General features: G+C 43.9%; 1 protein-coding gene across 1 annotated transcript in view; it reads left to right on the forward strand.

Moving 5' to 3' along the window:
- Window positions 1–17,839, forward strand: part of afmid (arylformamidase) — a 92,774-nt gene extending 74,935 nt beyond the window's left edge. Inside the window, exon 10 of the mRNA XM_048252411.1 lies at window positions 17,290–17,839. Coding sequence (XP_048108368.1) covers window positions 17,290–17,319 — 30 coding nt within the window. The 3' untranslated portion in view covers window positions 17,320–17,839. The remainder of the gene's footprint in view (window positions 1–17,289) is intronic.
- The last annotated feature ends 1,351 nt before the right edge of the window (window positions 17,840–19,190 follow it).

A 19,190-nucleotide genomic window follows, 5' to 3' on the forward strand; every position in this document is an offset into this window, starting at 1 on the left:
GACTTAGAACCTTAGGCAGGAAGGCTGGATTAGGCCAAAGTGACACGCCAGTGCCCCCCTGCCTGCCACCTCAGGCAGTCTTCGCTGACGGAGAGGGCGACAGCTCCCGGCCTGGCGAACAAAAAGAGCCAGGAGAAAGCTAGTTTTCAGAGACAAAGATCGCAGATCTGCATCTAAAATGGGCTCATACAGGCCTTCAGTAAGAGACATTAAAACAGTGGGCAAATCCCAGTTTGGTGCCCGCAAAGTGCTTAACTGGACGAACCGGGCGGGCCCTTTAAAAACTGACCAATCAGTGGATGCCTACCCAAGGCCTGTTATCCGCACCCTGGTGAAAGGCTGAAATGGCCGAGGCATAAACCTTCACAGTACTGACCGCCTTGCCTTGATCCAAATAGGACTGCAAGAAGCGCAAAACTTGTGGCACAGGGTAAACCGCTGGCCCAAGACCCAAGCTGGCACACCAATCCGAAAAAGATCCTCCACCTGAGTGCATAGCAAGCTCTAGTAGAAGGAGCCCTGGCGCTTGTTCAGAGTCTCCTGCACAGACTCAGCTAGCTGTTCAATGACTGACTCTGCAGGGGCCAAACCCACAGGTGCAGGGCACCTGGGTTCGATGCCAGATCTGCCCGCCTGCTTGTGACAGAAGATCCGCCCGCAGGGTAACTGCCATGGCTGACCCGCAGGGAGCCGGAGAAGGTCTGAAACCAAGGCCTCGCTGCCACCGTGGGAGCAACCAGCAGAACTGTGTGTTGGCCCTCCCTGATCCTCCGCAGGACCTGAGGTACAAGAGGGGATGGAGGAAAAGCTGCAAAACAAGCCTGTCGGCCAGTCTTGTGACAGAGCATCCAGGCCCAAACTGCCTCCCTGTCCCACGAGAGTACCACTCTGGGCAGTGAGTCGCTTTCTGCCGACGCAAATAGGGTCCACTTGTGGAGTCCCATACTGAGCCCAGACCTGGCTGACCACCTCTGGGTTCAATCTCCATTCCCCGGGAGTGGCCCGTCCTGAGAGAATGTCGGCCCTGTTCTCCACTCTTGGAACGGTGTACTGCCCTCACTGAAGCCAGACGCTGCCATGCCCATGACAGCAACTCCTCCGCCACCTGGAGGCACCGGCCAGGACCTTGTGCCGCCTTTGGTGATTGACATGATACACCGCCGAGGTGCCGCCTGACCTCACCAGAACATGTTGGCTTCTAACTCTGGCAGGAACCTCTGCAGGGCGAGATGGATGGCCTTCAGCTCGAGGACGTTGATGTGCTCTGGACGCCCAGGGAGGGAGGCCACACCCTCGCTGACAGCCCTTCCCAGACAGCTCCCAGCCTGTCAGAGAAGCTGTCTGTCGAGATGACTTCCCTCTTGTGAGGAAGGCCCCCAGTGGAACACCCTGGAGTAAGAACCTCCTGTCCGGCCCAAGGACACAGGGCTCGATGCAAGCAGGAGACACCCGCAACTTCACATGCCTGTCGCCTCGGGTGGAGCTGAAAGGCATTGAACCAACACTGCAGGGGGCGCCTTCAGCAGGCCCAATGGCAGTACCAAGAGCTGCCGCGCCATTAAGCCCAACAGCCTCTGGACTTTGTGGGCGGTGACCAGTCTGCCCAGCCGAAGCCTGTCAGAGCCTCGGGTCAAGCTGTCTGCCCTCCGCGGAGTGAGAGACGCCATGCTGACCGAAGTCGAGGAGGACACCAAGGAAACCGCCTGCCGGGCTGCAAGTTGCTCTTTTCCAGTTGACCGTGAAACCCAGGGCCTGGATATGGGTCAGAACCGTGTTGGTGTCGTGGCACCACCTGCACCTGAGATGGGGCACAAATTAGCCAGTCGTCCAGGTATGGTAGGATCTTGGCCCTGGACCTGCAGGGGGCTAGCTGCAAGCTGCCACCACGCTAAAGTAAGAATTCTGGGGCCAGTGAAAGGCCAAATGGGAGGACCTGAAACTGTAACACCCCTGCCTTGGAAGGCTTAATGCTGGAGGAAGGACCTGTGTGCTGGGCAGATAGGGACGGAAGTACGCTGCTTTTAGATCCAGAGACGAAACCACTCCCCTTCCTGGATGGAACGAATCACTATTCCAACGTGGACCATTTTGAATGGCAGCACCTTGAGGTACTGGTTCAAGGGCCTGAGGTCGGCGGACCGGCCGGTAACCTCCGCTCTTTTTGGGCACAATAAAATATTTGGAATAAAACCCAGTGTGCCGTGGCGCGTAGCGGTAATTCTGAGATGGCCCTTTCAGAAGCAACTCCTGGACCTCCTTGACAAGCACGGAATTTAAAAGGGGTCTTTCACAGACGCCATCTTGACCCCTGAAAACGAGGGGGGGGCGCCGAAACTGTAGGCGTAACCGCGGAGTCACCGTGAGCCACAACCCAAGAGTCTGGCACAATCCCTTCCCAGGAGGTCCTGGACAGCTGGGAGGGCACCGACGGGCAGCCCCGATCCCTAGGCAGGACCGCCACCGCGGCCTGCACCTCTGCCTGCGCCCGTCAAGGTCTTTGCTGTCCTCTGGGCCAGGGAGTTGGGGCTGAGCTCTGGTCTGGTGCACGAAAGCGCCGGTCCCGCATAGTTGCATAGTTGGTACTTACCTGTGGTGTTCGGGCGGGCTGCCACCGCCCATACTTACCTGATGCTGCCTTGTGGGGAACCGGAGCCCGCCTGTGGCACACACACTGACCAGTTTCTCTAGAAGCGCCAGCCTGTTCCACTCTGTCCAGCACCCCCTGGGAGTCTGGATGGAACACATGCCCAGGCACCACGGGGAGACCTAACAGGTCTGTCCTGATGGCATCAGGGAGAGAGGTTGTCCTGTCACCTGTCTACGGCACAGCACCGCAGAGGCCATAGCACTCCCCACATCACGCGTCAGCTGGGAGTGGGCTGACAGTGCTGCATCCACCAGGGCCCTTGCATCATGGTCCTCCGGGCTCATCGTTTTTCGCAGAGCCGCCAGAGTGATGGCCAGGGCGTGCCCATACGGGCTGCCCGCGCTGATGCGCCAAAGCAGTGACTGATGAGACGGTCCGTCTTGGCACACTCCTTACGCGGGCAGCGTGGATTGGGAGATGCATTGGCAGGCCCCAGGGAAGTCCAGGCGGCGATGGACTGCTCGATCGGCAACCGACGGCAACCTGGATTGAATTGGGGGCGCTGTAGCGACTTACCCCATGCCGTCCGCAGCACCTTCGCGTGTAATCCACTGCCACGGGTATACAGGGTGGTGGGCTGCAGCGAGACGCCTTCCCAGACGCCCCAAGGGAAGCCATGTTCGGCATAGGGGCCTGAAGACCCAGGATCTTGGAGGCACTCAACACCCGCGACATCAAGGAGCCGACGGGACCTCCCCTGGCACCGCGGGATTCATCAGTTGGCTCCACCATGTCTGGATGTAGCTCATCCAGGGAGGCCGCCCCGCACGCCATCGATCGTTAGAACGAGGGGCATGGAGCGACAGCACATCCACATCACCCAGATCAACATCCGCATCTCATGGCTCCTCAGGCCTGGATGGGGAGAGACCTTCCTGGCCAGGGGGCAGAGAAGGGATGACGTGCCCTGAGACCCTCCAGCCTGTCCATCCTCCCAGCCAGAGCCTGAGAGCTGAGAGAATCTGAAGCGACTCGCGCCATTACCCTCGACCGCGGCCGCTGGAGCCGAAGCGCTTAGCAGGTCCAGGGACCTTCACCTGATCATGCCTGGAAGGGGACTCCATGTTGCCAAGCACGCTTTGTGCATATGCTTACGGCCATGCCTATGAGAGTGGGATGGTCGGTCGGGTGAGCCCGCTCGTCCCGGCCCACGCACGCGGGTTACATGCCTGGTCAGCCCGGGCGGAGCCGCTCCTCCCTAGGAAGGTCACAGGCTGGCGCTGCAGGGGCTGTCGACATCCTCCAGGAGGTGGGCGGCCCCAAGGCAAGCGGGACACTCTCTATGCCCGCCATTGGGGCCATCGTGGCCCTACAGACTCTGCAGTAGTGTGCCGCCATTGCCTACCACAATGCAATACAACACAATACAATACAATAAGGCACTTACCTTTGGCCGCATTAACGCACTGGGTCTGCAAGCAGCAGCCCGTAAAGAGATACAGCACGGGTACACAACAGATACACAAAAGAAGGCGGTTAACGGTGCGCGAACGCACGCCAGCCGACGCATAACCAGTGGACAACTGGAGAAAAGACACAGCAGCCCGCGCGACTCGCGGCAAGACTGCACCTAGCAGACACAAACAGCTAAACTTACCTTTGCAAGTAGCCTAGCACACAACAACAAAGCTAACAAGAAGCACACAGTAACATTAGCCTTGCTGCCGAAAGCACATACGCTGATCAGGCCCACACAGGTTCCGCTGCCAGAGCAGTAAACAGAAATAATAACGGTGGCCCACGCCGCGCGCGAACGCACCCAGCAGGCTCACACCAAGCCCAACTAGCCGAACAGCCAGATAAGGTACACAGTAGTTAACAAACAACAACCCGAAACCTGGCACACACAAAAGGAAAATAACACTGAAACGGGTAGCCCGCAGCAGTGCCAACGCATGCAGTAGGCTCATACTAGCCCCCTCCACGCGCGGTATGGGGTGAACTCAGGAAAGGCGCCAACAAGTTAAACGGGTTTCCTGAAAAAACACAGGTTACCGCCACATGCAGACTAACAAACACAGTCAAAGCAAGAAAGCAGTGAAAGTAATGCACTCAATGCATCACAGGTCTCAGGTGAGGCGATCAAGGTGAGAGACTGAACCGGAGCAATCTCCGCTATTTACAAGCTCGAGTCGTTCTGCTTCCGGAGGTCATGGGCATGACTTTGTTGACATATGGTCTCGGTGATGGGCAGAACGAAGGTGATCATTCCTTTTTTAGACCGTAGTGACGGTCAGAGTGAGGTCGAAATAGATCTGACGCTTTGCAGTCATTGCAAATCGCAAGTTTAACGTCCGAAGGAGACACTTGAAAATAATTCCAAACCACAGACATAATGTTGAAACAGAGCGAGCAAGTTTGTTACTGCAGCCATCCACGCTTGTTTGTATGCTTCAAGACGCAGCTTGATGAGGTCATCATCTGTGCGCCAGTAAACGCTTCAGGAGCGCATAGGCACTATTTGGGTGTAACGCAAGCATTATTTTATCGGTTTTAAGGCAAAAAAAATCCGATAACGATATTAACAGATATTACATTTTTATGCTAATATCGGGCCGATAATATCAGTGGGCCGATATTATCGGACATCTCTAGTTGTATTGAATTAAGCTTTCGAATATCAAAACGCCTATAGGTATCTTTTGTGAGGCTTTGTCTAAAGATCATCTGTGCCAAGTTACGTGAAAATCGGACCAAGTTTAGGACCTGTGAAAAGTTTTTAGTGTTTTAGTGTCTTTTTAGCAGACATGAAACTTGGTGAAATAAATCATGGGACTGTCCCCAATCAATGTGCCAAATTTTACATCTTTTTACCAGACAGTTCTATGGGCTGCCATAGACTCCCATGCCAGAAGAAAGTATAACAATAAGAAAACTAAGACACGCAATGAAGTCCTGCAGCTTCGCTGCTATAGGCCCCCAAATACAAAATCTTTTATTATATAGGTCCAAACCTATGAGTCTAAGCCTTAGTTAAAATATTCCTCAGGTGTAAGGTAATTAGTCAAAGAGCCATTGCATTCTGTGTAATATAGAGGTTAAAGGAGAAGTTCGGTGTAATATTGACCTAAAGTATGTTGAAACATGATACCGAGTGTGAACTTTTGTCTCATAGCTCATCTCGACTTGTCCCCTGCACTCCGAAATCTGGCGCTAGTTAGCCGATGCTACCAACAGGTTTTCAATGGGGGGGCCTCAGACATCGGTCTAGCCATGCAAATAAATCACTGTTTTCCACCATTTAGGAGGCTCAAAGTAGCTCCACACTTTATTGGTAGACTTCCGAGGGTCCCGACATTTAAAACGAGACATTGACAACTTTGAAAAAGCCCTGGTAGTTTATTTAGAAGACGATTTATACAGACAGTACCTTCAGGAAGTTTACCATTCGCCGCCATCTTGAATTTAGTCACGATAAGTCGAGCGACGAGTACGAATTAACAGGTATGACAGATGTGCATTTCCACAGAATTATTTTTGGAATCTGATCCCTTATCATACCTGTTCACATTTACATTACGCTAATCCTAATAATTATTTTAGCCACAAGCACTTCACGATGGAGCATACTGTACAGTGTGTAAAAATTGCATTTGGGGCTTTCTGCTATATGAGAGCTATCACTCGACTATTATTCACAGTCATTATCATGGAAAATATAATGTTCAGATATGTGACACATTATTATTTGTTGCTTTTATTTTTCCTTCCAACTTGCTGAGGCCCCCTTGCGGCCCCCACTTTGAAAACCACTGCCCTAATTGACTGACTTAACTAATGACTTGTTTGTGATTTTTAGTAATATTTTTGCATGGCAGGAAATGTATTTAAATTTTTTGGGGGGGTCCCCCAGACCCCACCACAGATTTGATCCCTCCCATGACATCATGACTATGGCCTTGGTTTACAGTTATAACTGCCTTTCTGACATGAAACCGCTGTTTTGACCATTTTCAGGTCAGGTTTTGTGCAATCACAGCCCTGATCAAGGTTTTAAACAACATACGTTTTAATACTGATGACGGCAAAACCTCGGTTTTAGTGTTACTGGACCACTTGGACAAAAGATAAAGAACAATCAGATCAATCGGAAGAGATCAGACGGGAGTAATTATATTTGGCAAAAGGGACGAAAGAATTAGAGTTACTACTTTACCAAACAACTTCAAGTCATACAAAACACTTAGAGTTCTCACAAAATCATCCCAGTACTCAAGTCCCTGCAACTTTTAGAATTGATTTAAAAGTACTGTTACTTGTTTTTAAATCACCTCCCTCAAGACCTCAGATTTCAAAAGAAAATGTACACAAAGAACCCACTGTCAGAACCAACCAGCGGATATGAAATGTTTATAGAGTACTGATGGAAAATGTTCCAACTGCTACCTGTTTTAAAACAAAAAAGACAAAACTGTGGCTTTCTCTTAGTCGGATTATAGTATCTTAATTGCACTATGTTTTTTATAGCTTTTATTTATGCTTTTTACATATTATTTTACAATTAGTTGTGGGAGCCGAACTGGAGTGCATCACTTCAATATCAGACAAAAGGACCCTGAACAAACTGATCAGCATCTTGGACAATGAATGTCATCCACTCCATAGCACTATTGTAAAGCAGAAGAGCCTGATCAGCTGGAGACTTCACTCAATGTCATGCACAACTGATAGACTGAGGAAGTAATTTGTCCCCAGGGCCATTGAACTGTTCAGCGCTTCACTTAAGGGTAGAGGAGAGATAGACTTCTCTGCATGGTCTGTTTACATGCTATATTAGCACATTTGCACAACCCCCTCCCTCCCTCCTGGACTGTGGCCGTACTTGATGCTTGATACCTTATACTCAATACTTGACCAATGGCTATAAGCTTTTACCTCAACCTATTCCTACACTTTGTTGATATTTGATTTAGTTGTTATAGTATATTTAGTATTTACCGTATTTTCCGGACTATAAGTCGCTCCTGAGTACAAGTCGCATCAGTCAAAAAATGCGTCATGAACAGGAAAAAAAACATATATAAGTCGCACCAGACTATAAGTTGCATTTATTTAGAAATGTATTTCACAAAATCCAAAACCAAAAACAGAGACTATGTAACTGGATTATTGAGGCCAAAAAGATGAAGACGAAGGAGTCAAAGCAGCCAAGAGGAGGCCATGTGGTACACCAAAATGTATCTAAAATGTGGAGAATATAATGCAATCAAGCATTTTGGGCGATGTGGAGTCACAAGCTGGCAGCAGATTATACAAAAGATTCACTGAACAAAAATGCTGATATGATACATGAAAATGTAGCTAAAAATGTGGAGAATGCAATGCAATCAAGCATTTTGGGCGATTTGGAGCTGGCAGCAGATTAAATGCTCACGATAGAGAAAAAGACGGTTTTAAAAGGACGTGACCGAAGCTGAGGCAAGCCAGGCAATAGGCCTATTTAGGCCCGACGGTATTTGTAAAGCAATTTACAAAAGATTCACTGAACAAAAATGCTGATGTGGTACATGAAGATTTAGCTAAAAATGTGGAGAATGCAATGCAATCAAGCATTTTGGACGGTGTGGAGACAAGCCGGCAGCGGATTAAATGCTCGAGAGAGAGAGAAAAAGATGCGGTTTTAAAAGGACGTGCAGACCGAAGCTGCAACAAGCAGGTGATATTTATAAATTTATTTCACAAAATCCAAGACTAAGAACCAGACTATGTAACTGGCCCAAAATATTGAGAATTCTACAGGGAATGTTGAAGACAAAGGAGTGAATAGTGGCAAGAGGCAAGCCGAAGGCTGCTGACATACATGAAAATTTAGCTAAAATTCAATAGTCAAATTATAGCCTATATAGGTGCTTCTACATCAACCGCTATCGACAGGAAAGGAAAACAAACGTTTAGCGATCAGGAACCGTCAGGAATTTTGCAAACACAGAAGCATGACAGACAGCTACAGACACGGAGCGCATAGTAGGCCTACTTTCACTTTCTGTGCGTATTCACGTGAAAGATAATTAGTAGCAAAACAGCGATCAAATATTACATGGCAGTGAGTTTTGTTTTCAAATGTTTTCATGCATGTCTAGATAACGGGTGAGGAATGTTTAGGGGACAGACTATCGTAAATCCTCAAATTATGGCTGGGCAAAGTACAGCACCTTTATTTGGAGCATATTCGAATCAGCTATAGGCCTTTATTTCTTGCGTTTTATTGTGAGATATAGGCCTATACTTTTCGTTTGGAGCGGTAGGCTATCAAAAGCAGAAGATGTTCAATTTGAGATTTAATTTACATTTGGACTGTTTGATTATACTGCTAAATATCGGGACTGAAATCTGTGGGGTATTTAATGGTTCACTATTAAGTTTCATATATGAAAGAGTGTCGAGATTTCCATCCGCTTATTGCATAAGGCATCCACTTTCATTCATTTATGGAACGCGCGCTGTAATGCAAGGGAAACCTTATTCAGTATAGCCAAAGAGGTCTAAGATGGCCTAAATTTAGTTATTTTTAAAATTATGCATGATTTACTTTTTTATAAAAATTCTTAGGCTGATGCCTGGCAGCAACAATGGTGTTCAAATGTAGGTTATTGCTTCAGCCTCTAGCTCAGAAATGGGCTGCGTGCGACTGGTAGCTTGATAGCAAGGTGTTGGAGACTCATGGTGTAGTACAATGACTTCATTGGCAACAATATTAAACCAACCAACAATATAAATTATTAAGAAGAGCTCTTTTATGAGTTAAATTGAAACAAAATTATACTGGCTTTTATTTGTCAGAATCTGAGGCCCGGCTATAAATAGAATCCCGGCCATAATTTGAGGATTTAAGCATGTAGGGTTCATGTCAGTTAATATAAATTAACATTTAAAAACATGTTCAATTATATATTTTTTTTCATATATAAGTCGCACCTGACTATAAGTTGCAGGACCTGCCAAACTATGAAAAAAAGTGTGACTTATAGTCCGGAAAATACGGTAGTGTATCATGGTATCATGTTTATCTTCTACTGTCTCTATTGTACAGTGGAGTTGTCTTATATGTATATTAGTTTTTCAGCTGTAAGTGCATGTTGTGTGTGATGTCTGTATGCTACTGAGACCTTGAATTTCCCCTTGGGGATCAATAAAGTATCTCTATCTGTCTGTCTATCTATCTATATTTATATTTAATTTCCCTTGTTTTATTACAACCCCAAAACAGAAAAAGTTGGGACAATGTGTAAAATGCTATAGATAGATAAATAGAATGTGATAATATACAAGTATCGTAAATCCATATTTAGCAGCAAAAAGGACATAGACAACATATAAAATGTTGAAAATTAAAATTTGGACTATTTCATGGAAAATATTTGTTAATTTTTAATTTGATGCTAGCAACATATTTCAAAAAAAGTTGGGACGGGAGCATGTTTACCACTGTGCAGCTTCACCTCTTCATTTAACAAAATTCTGTTTGCTACAGTTTTGGAATAAAATGTTGTCCCATTACTCCCCGATATAGGATTTCAGTTGCTGAACAGCATGGGGTATTCTTAGTCATGTTTTTCATTCCATTATGCACCTAATTCCGAATTCATTTTGCCATTGTTTTCCTGAAATATTCAAGGTCGTCCCTGAAAAAGACATTGCCTGGATGGCAGTATATGTTGCTCAAAACCTGTATACATCATTCAGAATTGATTGTGCTTTGCCAAATTTGCAAGATGCCCATGCTGTAGGCATTAATGCTCCTCCACACAGTCATAGATGTTGGGTTTCGAACTGAGCACTAAAACAAGTTGGATAGGTTGGATACTTAGATAGGCCGTCTCCTCTTTACCCCAGAATCCATGATTTCTTAAAAGAATGGCAAACTTTTCCACGTTACCCGAGTCCATTTTAAACAAGCTCAGGCCCGAGGGTGGTATTTTCTGTATCATGTCTCAATACAATTTTAGCTGCGGTTTTTGACTTGAGTATCAAACTGTGCACATTGACAATGGTTATCAGAGGTTTTCCTAAGCCCATACAATGACCGGTCTGGAAACAGGTCTGGTATTGATGCAGTGCCATCTGAGGTCCAAAAGACCACGGACATCCAATTTGTTTGTCAGCTCTTTCCCTTGTTTGCAAGATTTCTCTGGATGTTTTAATAATATTATCTCCTGTAGATCAGGGGTCCCCAACCTTTTATGTGCCATGGACCGGTTCGATTCCCATTTTTTTTTTCACGGACCGGTGGGGAGGTAGTGGGTTGGGGGTTCGATGTCCCATATGTGTTGTGCATGCATTACTTGAAAAGAACTAGCTCCAGTTATGTATGAACAGTGAAGGTAACGAACTCTAAAAATGTGAAAAACGTGAACTTGAAGAAGTAAAAATGTAACAATAGGCCTATGAACTATGAAAATTGAACAACTTGAAGCTACATCTATCAAGTGTGAACATGCTTAACAAAATATGGGAACAAAACATGGGAACTAATGGGAACGTGCATTACGAATATAATCAGTGGGAGCCCTGTGCAAGAAGGGTTTCCCTGCAACAAGAAGGTTCCATCTGGAGGTGATGGAAGACAGTGACACCCTCAGTGTGTTTGAAAAGTCCAGACGATTGCGCAATTTGGTCTTAGTTGCAGTCATTACAGAAAACCCGGTCTCGCATAGATACGTGGTGGAAAAGGGTAGCAACGTTTTCAGCGCTTTTACGGCTATCTCGGGATATTCTGCTTTGGTTTTGATCCAAAAACCCGCCAGAGAGGTTTCCTCATACACACTCTTAAGACCACCGTCATTTGCAATTTCGATCAACTGCTCTTCCTCCTGCGCTGACAAGGTAGGACTATTCTGGATATTGACAAATGGGTTGCGGACCCACTCATTGGTTTGCCGTGGATCTTTGGAGGATGGAAAGTAGCCTAACGCTCAAACTCATTTGAAAGCGCAACAAGGTGTCAGCGCACCAGCTTCGACAGAAAGGGCCCTGCCTCAGTCTCTCCAAAAACCCCACTACTGTTTGGAACATATCAAATACACCCCGTTCCCATTCGTCCCCACAAATCAAGCTTGGCTTTAAATACAGTGACTTTATCTGCCAGTTTAAAGACAGTCGTCATTCTCCCCTGGAGTGACCGGTTGAGGTCAATAAGCAACCCGAATATGGCGTAAGCGAGTTTTGACACCCAGTCCTCATCACTAAAATGTGCAGCTAACGGTGACTTTTTTTCTGTAAGAAATCTCTGCAGCGGCTCGCGAACTCAAACACCAGTTGCTTGTTTTTGTTGCTCATTATAGCAGTTTAGCTAATTTAGGTAGTGACACTACCGTTAAGCCAAGAACTGATCAAGTGAAGTGAGCTGACCTGAGGCTGCGCTGAAGGCAATATGTAAAAGTGTTGAAGGCGGGACAGACAGACGTAAGAAAATAGACCTTGCAAAATGCAAACATGCGTGCAATCAAACAACTGCATATAGGCCTATGCCATGTAAAAACGTGACATTATTGCGAATGAAATTTAGTTTAGTTTGCATGCATTTTTTTTAAAACTCATGTCGTAGGCTACGGCCCGGTTGTTGGGGACCGCTGCTGTAGATGATTAACTCCCCAAATACGTCACAATTTAATGTTAAGAAGCATTAAAATTACATTGTTTCATCATTTGTGCACACAAGTTTACACAGAGTGATGAATACCCCTACATCTTTACTTCTAAGAGACCCTGCCTCTCTGGGATGCTCTTTTTCATACCCAATCGTGTTGCCACTTACCGTAATTAGTTGTGAAACATTCTTCCTTTTGTTTTCTTTACCATTACACAACTTTTCCAGCATTTTGTCACCCCGTCCAAACTTTTTTGAAACATGTTGCTGGTATCAAATTCGAAATTAACATATTTTCCATGAAATAGTCAAATTTGTCATTTTCAACATTTGATATATTGTCTGTGTCCTTTTTGCAACTAAAAATGAGTTTAAGAGATTTGCAGATTATTACATTCTAGTTTTATTCACATTTTACACAATGTCCCAACTTTTTCTGTTTTGGGGTTTTATTTGGGGGCGAAGCTGCGAAGGCACCCATTGTGTTTCTATGTTTTCTTATTATTGGGGGCCAAGCAGCGAAGCTGCGAAGGCACCCATTGTGTTTCTATTTGGGGGCCAAGCTGCGAGGCAACCCTTAGTGATTCTATGTTTTCTTCCCTATTATTGGGGGCCAAGCAGCGAAGGCACCCATTGTGTTTCTATCTTTTCTTATTGGGGGCCAAGCTGCGAAGGTACCCATTGTGTTTGTTAGTTTTCTTATTATTGGGGGCCAAGCAGCGAAGCTGCGAAGGCACCCATTGTGTTTCTAGCTTTTCACTATGTACTTACTGTACACCACATTTTGAACATTAAGGTATATTTGGAATCCTTGGATGAGACCGAACTCTACGCACCCCATGACGTCAATTTCCGCCATGTTGGATCTTCCGCCATATTGAATGTCATCAAAAACACTTAAAAGGCATCGAAGTTCACAAAGTTCATCCGATTTTCATGAAACTTGGCACAGATGATCTTCAGACCATGACTCAGAAAAGCATTGCTTTTTGGAGCCATATTGATAACCCGTCGCCCGTGGTAACCAATCAAGTTTGGTGGCGAAGCCGCAAAACAGGAAGTGAAGTGATATCTCAGCAAAGCTTTCGCGTATCAACACCAAACTCAGTACATGGTCTCAGGACCCAATTAGGAAGAAGCTCAATATCTCAGCAATGCTTTGACGTATCAAAACCAAACTTGGTTCATGGACTTGTGACCACATCCTGAGGATGCACAATCAATTTTGCGACCTTTGACCACTAGGGGTGCTATAATTTGCAACACTTTCTGCGTGATCGATACCAAACTTGGTACATGGACTCGGGACACATCCCGAAGACGCTCAATATATTTAGTGACCTTTGAACACTAGGGGCGCTATAATTATCAACACTTTCTCGTATCGACACCAAACTTGGTATGTGCACTCGTGGCTACAACCTGAGGACGCACAATACATTTGGTGATATTTGAGGTATGCGTATGTGTGGGGGCTATTGGGGTGTGTGGGAGAGGAGGTTTATCTGTGTATATGTGTGTGTGTGGGATGGGGGGTTAATTGGGTGTGTGTATAATGTAACAACATTGGGTTGCCATGACAACTCCTGCTCAACTGCTTGGCCCCCACATTGCTGCTTGCAGCTATATTTGGGGGCCAAGCTGCGAAGGCACCCATTGTGTTTCTATGATTTCTTATTACAGTGCATGAAAATGCACTGTACTGTTCTTCCTAGGCAACTTCAACAACTTCTTCTTATTATTATTCCGCTTACCACTTTTTCCGTACGCAATTTCTCTTGAACAGTTTAACTTAGAAACTTCGTTAAAACTTTATAACGTATGTATTCAAACAGACCAAGCTGCTATGTCTTTTCAACTTTGAAACTTTTATACTTTTTTAACTATTAAAGAAAAACTTTTTAAAAATCCCCATAGACTTAACATTGCCGATTATGACATCATAATACGGCCATTAAGCAATTAGAATCCTATGGCAGGTGTTCAGGCCACCTGGATCATACAAACTGGCCCTATTAAGACTACACATCCTGTTCAACTGCTTCCTCTGCCAAAAACTGTTTCAAAATAAAAGTCCTCACTACAATATTTCACTGTTAAACAATTTAACCCTTTAAACTACTGAACTTTTTAACTGTTCAGCCATTGTAACTGTTACTTGTCATCAACTATGACCAGGGCTCCGAACCGGTTCAAGGAACGAAAACGAAAACCGAAAACAAACGGAATTTTACGGAATTTTACGAGGAGCAGAAACGGAAACGAAAACAAAATGGTCTTCAACTGTTCGGAACAGAAACGTTATTCTGAAATCCACAAAACCGGTTAATAACGTTTTTTTAGTTCTCTATATATTTTATAAAATTTCACAAAAAGCATATCCTATGTCAGGAGACTATTTCGGTTGTCACGAAAAACAAGCCCGCATCTACACTGTTAATGTGAGCTAACAAGCCGCTATGTAGCCAACTAGGCCTACCTATCCGTCTGCCACTTCGGATCTTAGGCCAGCTCGTAGCTTAGGCTACTGAAACTTATTTGGAAATTGTTTGTAGCCTATGCGTAATAGCCTATTTTGCCTGTCCACGCCTTGTCGTTTTAAAGTCGGGATTTGAAATTTTTGCGCAATTATAGCCTATTCTATGTAGAAGAGTTAAATTTGGGAAATTTGAGATAGGCCTTGTCAGCAACAGACAGGTTGGAAATTATAGCACAAGCCTTTGAAGAAATCCATATGGATAAAACCAGGTAAGGAGTTTAGCACGTATCCAGAAATATTTTTGATAAGAAATTATTTATAGGCATAGGTTAGGCTTACAGTAAGTCTGTAGGCTATGGGATGGATAGCCCATCTGAATGTTTTTGGATGCCGCCTGTGATTTATTATTTTTGGGCATAGCTACGGTATAGGCTAAATCAAGGGGAAATAATGAGTACGTCTATTCTAAGGTAAAGTTCACAAAAATAGACTTGATAGGCCCGCCAAACACTGCGGAACTTTAAGAACGAACGATATTTTTTATGTTCGAACCGGTTCAGGACCGATATGTTGGTGGCGGAACGCATGCAAGAACGAAAACGTTAAACATAGGCCTACCTGAACCGTTCGGAACGGAACGTTTGAAAAATAATTTCGTTTTCAAGCCCTGACTATGACTCCTACTCACTGTAGCTAGTTAGCATGTTAGCATTGCTAACATTGTTAGCATTTTTAGCAAAACTGCTAAAAATGATTAGCTAAGTTAGCTAAGTAACATGGTTAGCATTGTTAGCATGCTAGTTAGCATAACTGCTAAAAATGATTAGCTAAGTTAGCTAAGTAACATGGTTAGCATAGTTAACATTGCTAGTTAGCATAGTTAGCATAACTGCTAAAAATGATCAGCTAGGTTAGCTAAGTAACATGGTTAACATAGTTAGCATGTTAGCATGCTAGTTAAAATAGTTAGCATACCTACTAAAAATGATTAGCTAAGTTAGCTAAGTCACATGGTTAGCATACTTAACATGTTAGCATGCTAGTTAGCATAGTTAACACACCTACTAAAAATGATTAGCTAGGTTAGCTAAGTCACATGGTTAACATAGTTACCATGTTAGCATTGTTAACATGCTACTTAGCATAACTACTAAACATGAAAACATTAGCTAAGTTAAGTAACTTGGTTAACATTATTATCTTTGATAACATAGTTAGCATAACTGCTAGCAAACATTAGAGCCATTCCAACTGTCAGTTATCGTCAATTATCTACCTAAATAATTTAACCATTTAAATGATCCACCTATTTAACCGTTCAATCATTCCAACTATATTAAACCTTATCTACCAAGCAAATCATTTAACTATATAAACTATCCACCTATTTAACTGTTCAGTCATTCCAACTATATTAACCTGTTGAGGAGTACGGTCACAAATATGTGATCAGATGCAGCTGGGCCCCTGGGAGTACGATCACAAATATGTGATTAGAACGTTTTCGAAAAAGGTTCTATAACATGACGTAACAATTACCCTCAGGGACTTTTCTGCCATTAAACAATTTTATGAACACTGAAACTATAGAACGTTCACGTAGAATTCTAGAAGGAGCCAGGAAAATAATTCACTCTCTGGGGAACCGCATTGTCTTAAAGAATTCACTCCTCAACAGGTTAAACCTCATCTACCTAGCAACCAATATAGTTTGTTTTTACTCTGTATGATATTTTACATAATATTTTTTGCATTTTCATGCACTGTATTTCCTTCAGGAAATGCTTTTCTAGTTATTGGGGGCCAAGCAGCGAAGCTGCGAAGGCACCCATTGTGTTTCTATGTTTTCTTATTATTATTATTATTATTATTATTATTATTACGCTTCCGTCATTGAAGTCAATGGCAGCCCATAGAACCGTCTGGTGAAAAGTTGTGAAATTTGGCACACTGATTAGGGACAGTCCCATGATTAATGTCACCAAGTTTCATGCCGGCACCTTGAGCGCTCTAGCGCCACCAACAGGCCAAAGTTGGACATGCGTTCACGCCCTCATGACTGCTTGGTCTTAACTCTTCCACACAGTCTAAACTGTGCCATCTGGCAGGCTGGTGACAAGGAAGTATAACGCTGCTTACAGTGGTTTCTACGACTGGTGGAAGACCACCAAATATATGGGTCACTCAGGCCTCTGATTCTGGCGAGAAAGGCTCCAGGCAATGATTGACACTACAATAAATCATCAATGTCACATCATGTGTCACAAGGTGACAACTTGAGTATAAGTTCTCGGCAAGAGTATGCTACTATGCACAAGGGGTTTCACACAGTCTAAACTGCACCATCTGGCAGTCTTCCACTAGTCATAGATCATTGATCACTTTTTGGTAACCTAAAGTTTAATGTTATGCCAGGAACTCAGAGAGCAGTTAACATTGTCTAAAACAAAACAGAAGTTCACCGTTTATTAGGTAAAACAAATACATAAATGTACTGTGTAATGTGCATGACAAAAGATGCAGTATTTCAAGACTGCTAAGCATTCAGTATATTAACTGTGTGTCCTTCTCTTTCAGCTTCTTCTAAAGATGATGGGAAAAGACTGAAGTCACTTCCAAGCAACCAAGACACTAAATTACAGCTGAGTCCACTTGCTCAGTGCTTCTGATCATAACAGAATAGAATAATGCCTATTCATCATAACAGAATAGAATAATCAAAGTATTTTGATAATGAACTTACTTTGATAATGATACAGTTTGATAATAAACTTTCAACTTATAAATAAAGGGCCCTTTGGATATTTATAGATTTATAGATTATGGGGGTGGTGGTTAGCTGGACTAACATACAGTAGCTTGAATGTAATCCTTTGTAATATAGTTGACATATAAGTCACATTGGACAACAGTGTCAGCTAAATGAATTAATATAAATGTATAGATGGAAAATGCGTCATAAGAAAAAAGTATGCTAGGTACATAGAAAATTCAGTTGTGCCAGATGAATCTGTGAATCAGCTACTCAATTTAAAATGCTGAATTTCCCATTCCCCATTAAATGAGAACCTTTTTATCACTTCATTATTGTCCCATGATTTGAAATAAATGTTCTTTTGCCAAATTACACATATCAATTTGCCATGTTCTAAAGTAACAACAGTAACAAATTATGCACATACACAGGGTTTCCCGCAGGAAATGTGTTCAAGGTGGTAGGTCGGGGGGGGGTGTCTTGTATCGGTTGCCGTCCGACCGGTGTCGGTGGGGGAGTGTGGGTGTTGGCGTCTTGTTTGTGCGATACACTACAGACTCTGTACATTTAACATTTATTAAACACTACATATTAAATAAATAACCAGCTTCTTAAAATAACAGTTAACAAAGAACCAAGTAATAACACCAAACAAACTATACAACAGTATACAAATATTTCAAAATATTTGTGTAATTTGTGCAATTTTAACAAAGACTATTACAAACTATAAAACAAGTGCAAAAGAAAGTGCAAAACAACAAAACGTGCAAATGTGATCAGTCACTACTTATGGCAGAGCTGACAACTAGCATTGTTACAAGCCATCCTCCTTGGCTTTAAAAAGATAATTTCAAGGGCCCTTTGGTAATTGCACTGTTTTACTATTGGACCATTAATGCTTATCTTCATGCAGGCTGTCAGACTGTTGACCTGCAGCCTGTTCCGCAAGTCTGTCCTGATCTATACACTGAGAGTGAATGAAGTTTAGATTATTTTATAGTTTTGTGTTGTGTAATATGGATGGAATTTGAGCGCGGAACGCTTTTTAATTTAGAGGCCGGAGTGGCCGCTCTGTTCTGCTCCGATACCGCTCACACCACGAGTTTGAGGCATGCCCAACTGTCTTCCTAATAAAACCAAGACCTATAAATTTCAAAGATATTGGCTATATAGTCTAAGTTCGTTGATGGGGATGGAGTTAGCTAAATAATTTAGAAAGCATACGCATAGGCACGGATGGGCATGGACGGGCCTAGGCCCGTCTATTGTCAGTCAACACTGTGCTGAGAGCAGGTGGCTGTTTACTCGGCCGCTTCTCCGGTCAAATTCGCGTCAGGTCAATTTAGCTCCCCGGTCCCAAATAATTAAGAGCAACGGCAATATATTTCACTCAGAACATTTATTTTAAAAGACTGCAACACTGATAGTGCAACAACAAACAAGCTTGGCAACGTTAACTAAAAGGATCAGTCAGGATTAATTGCCAAAAAAATACAGGCTTAGCATCCAAGTTTTACTTTAGCCTTCTACTTGATATGAGGCATATTCAAATTGCTCACGTTTTTCTTTGTTCTCCGTAGCACACCCTCATGTTTCCGCGAAATGTGTCCTCTTAGATTACAAAATGAATCTTTACTCACTGGAACAGTGTCACCACCACATGGTTATTCTTGCTCTACATTGTTAGTATCTAATTGTTTTGTAGGAATAGTAGGCTACG

Source organism: Alosa alosa, chromosome 9, assembly GCF_017589495.1.
Source record: "Alosa alosa isolate M-15738 ecotype Scorff River chromosome 9, AALO_Geno_1.1, whole genome shotgun sequence".
Lineage (NCBI taxonomy): Eukaryota > Metazoa > Chordata > Actinopteri > Clupeiformes > Clupeidae > Alosa > Alosa alosa.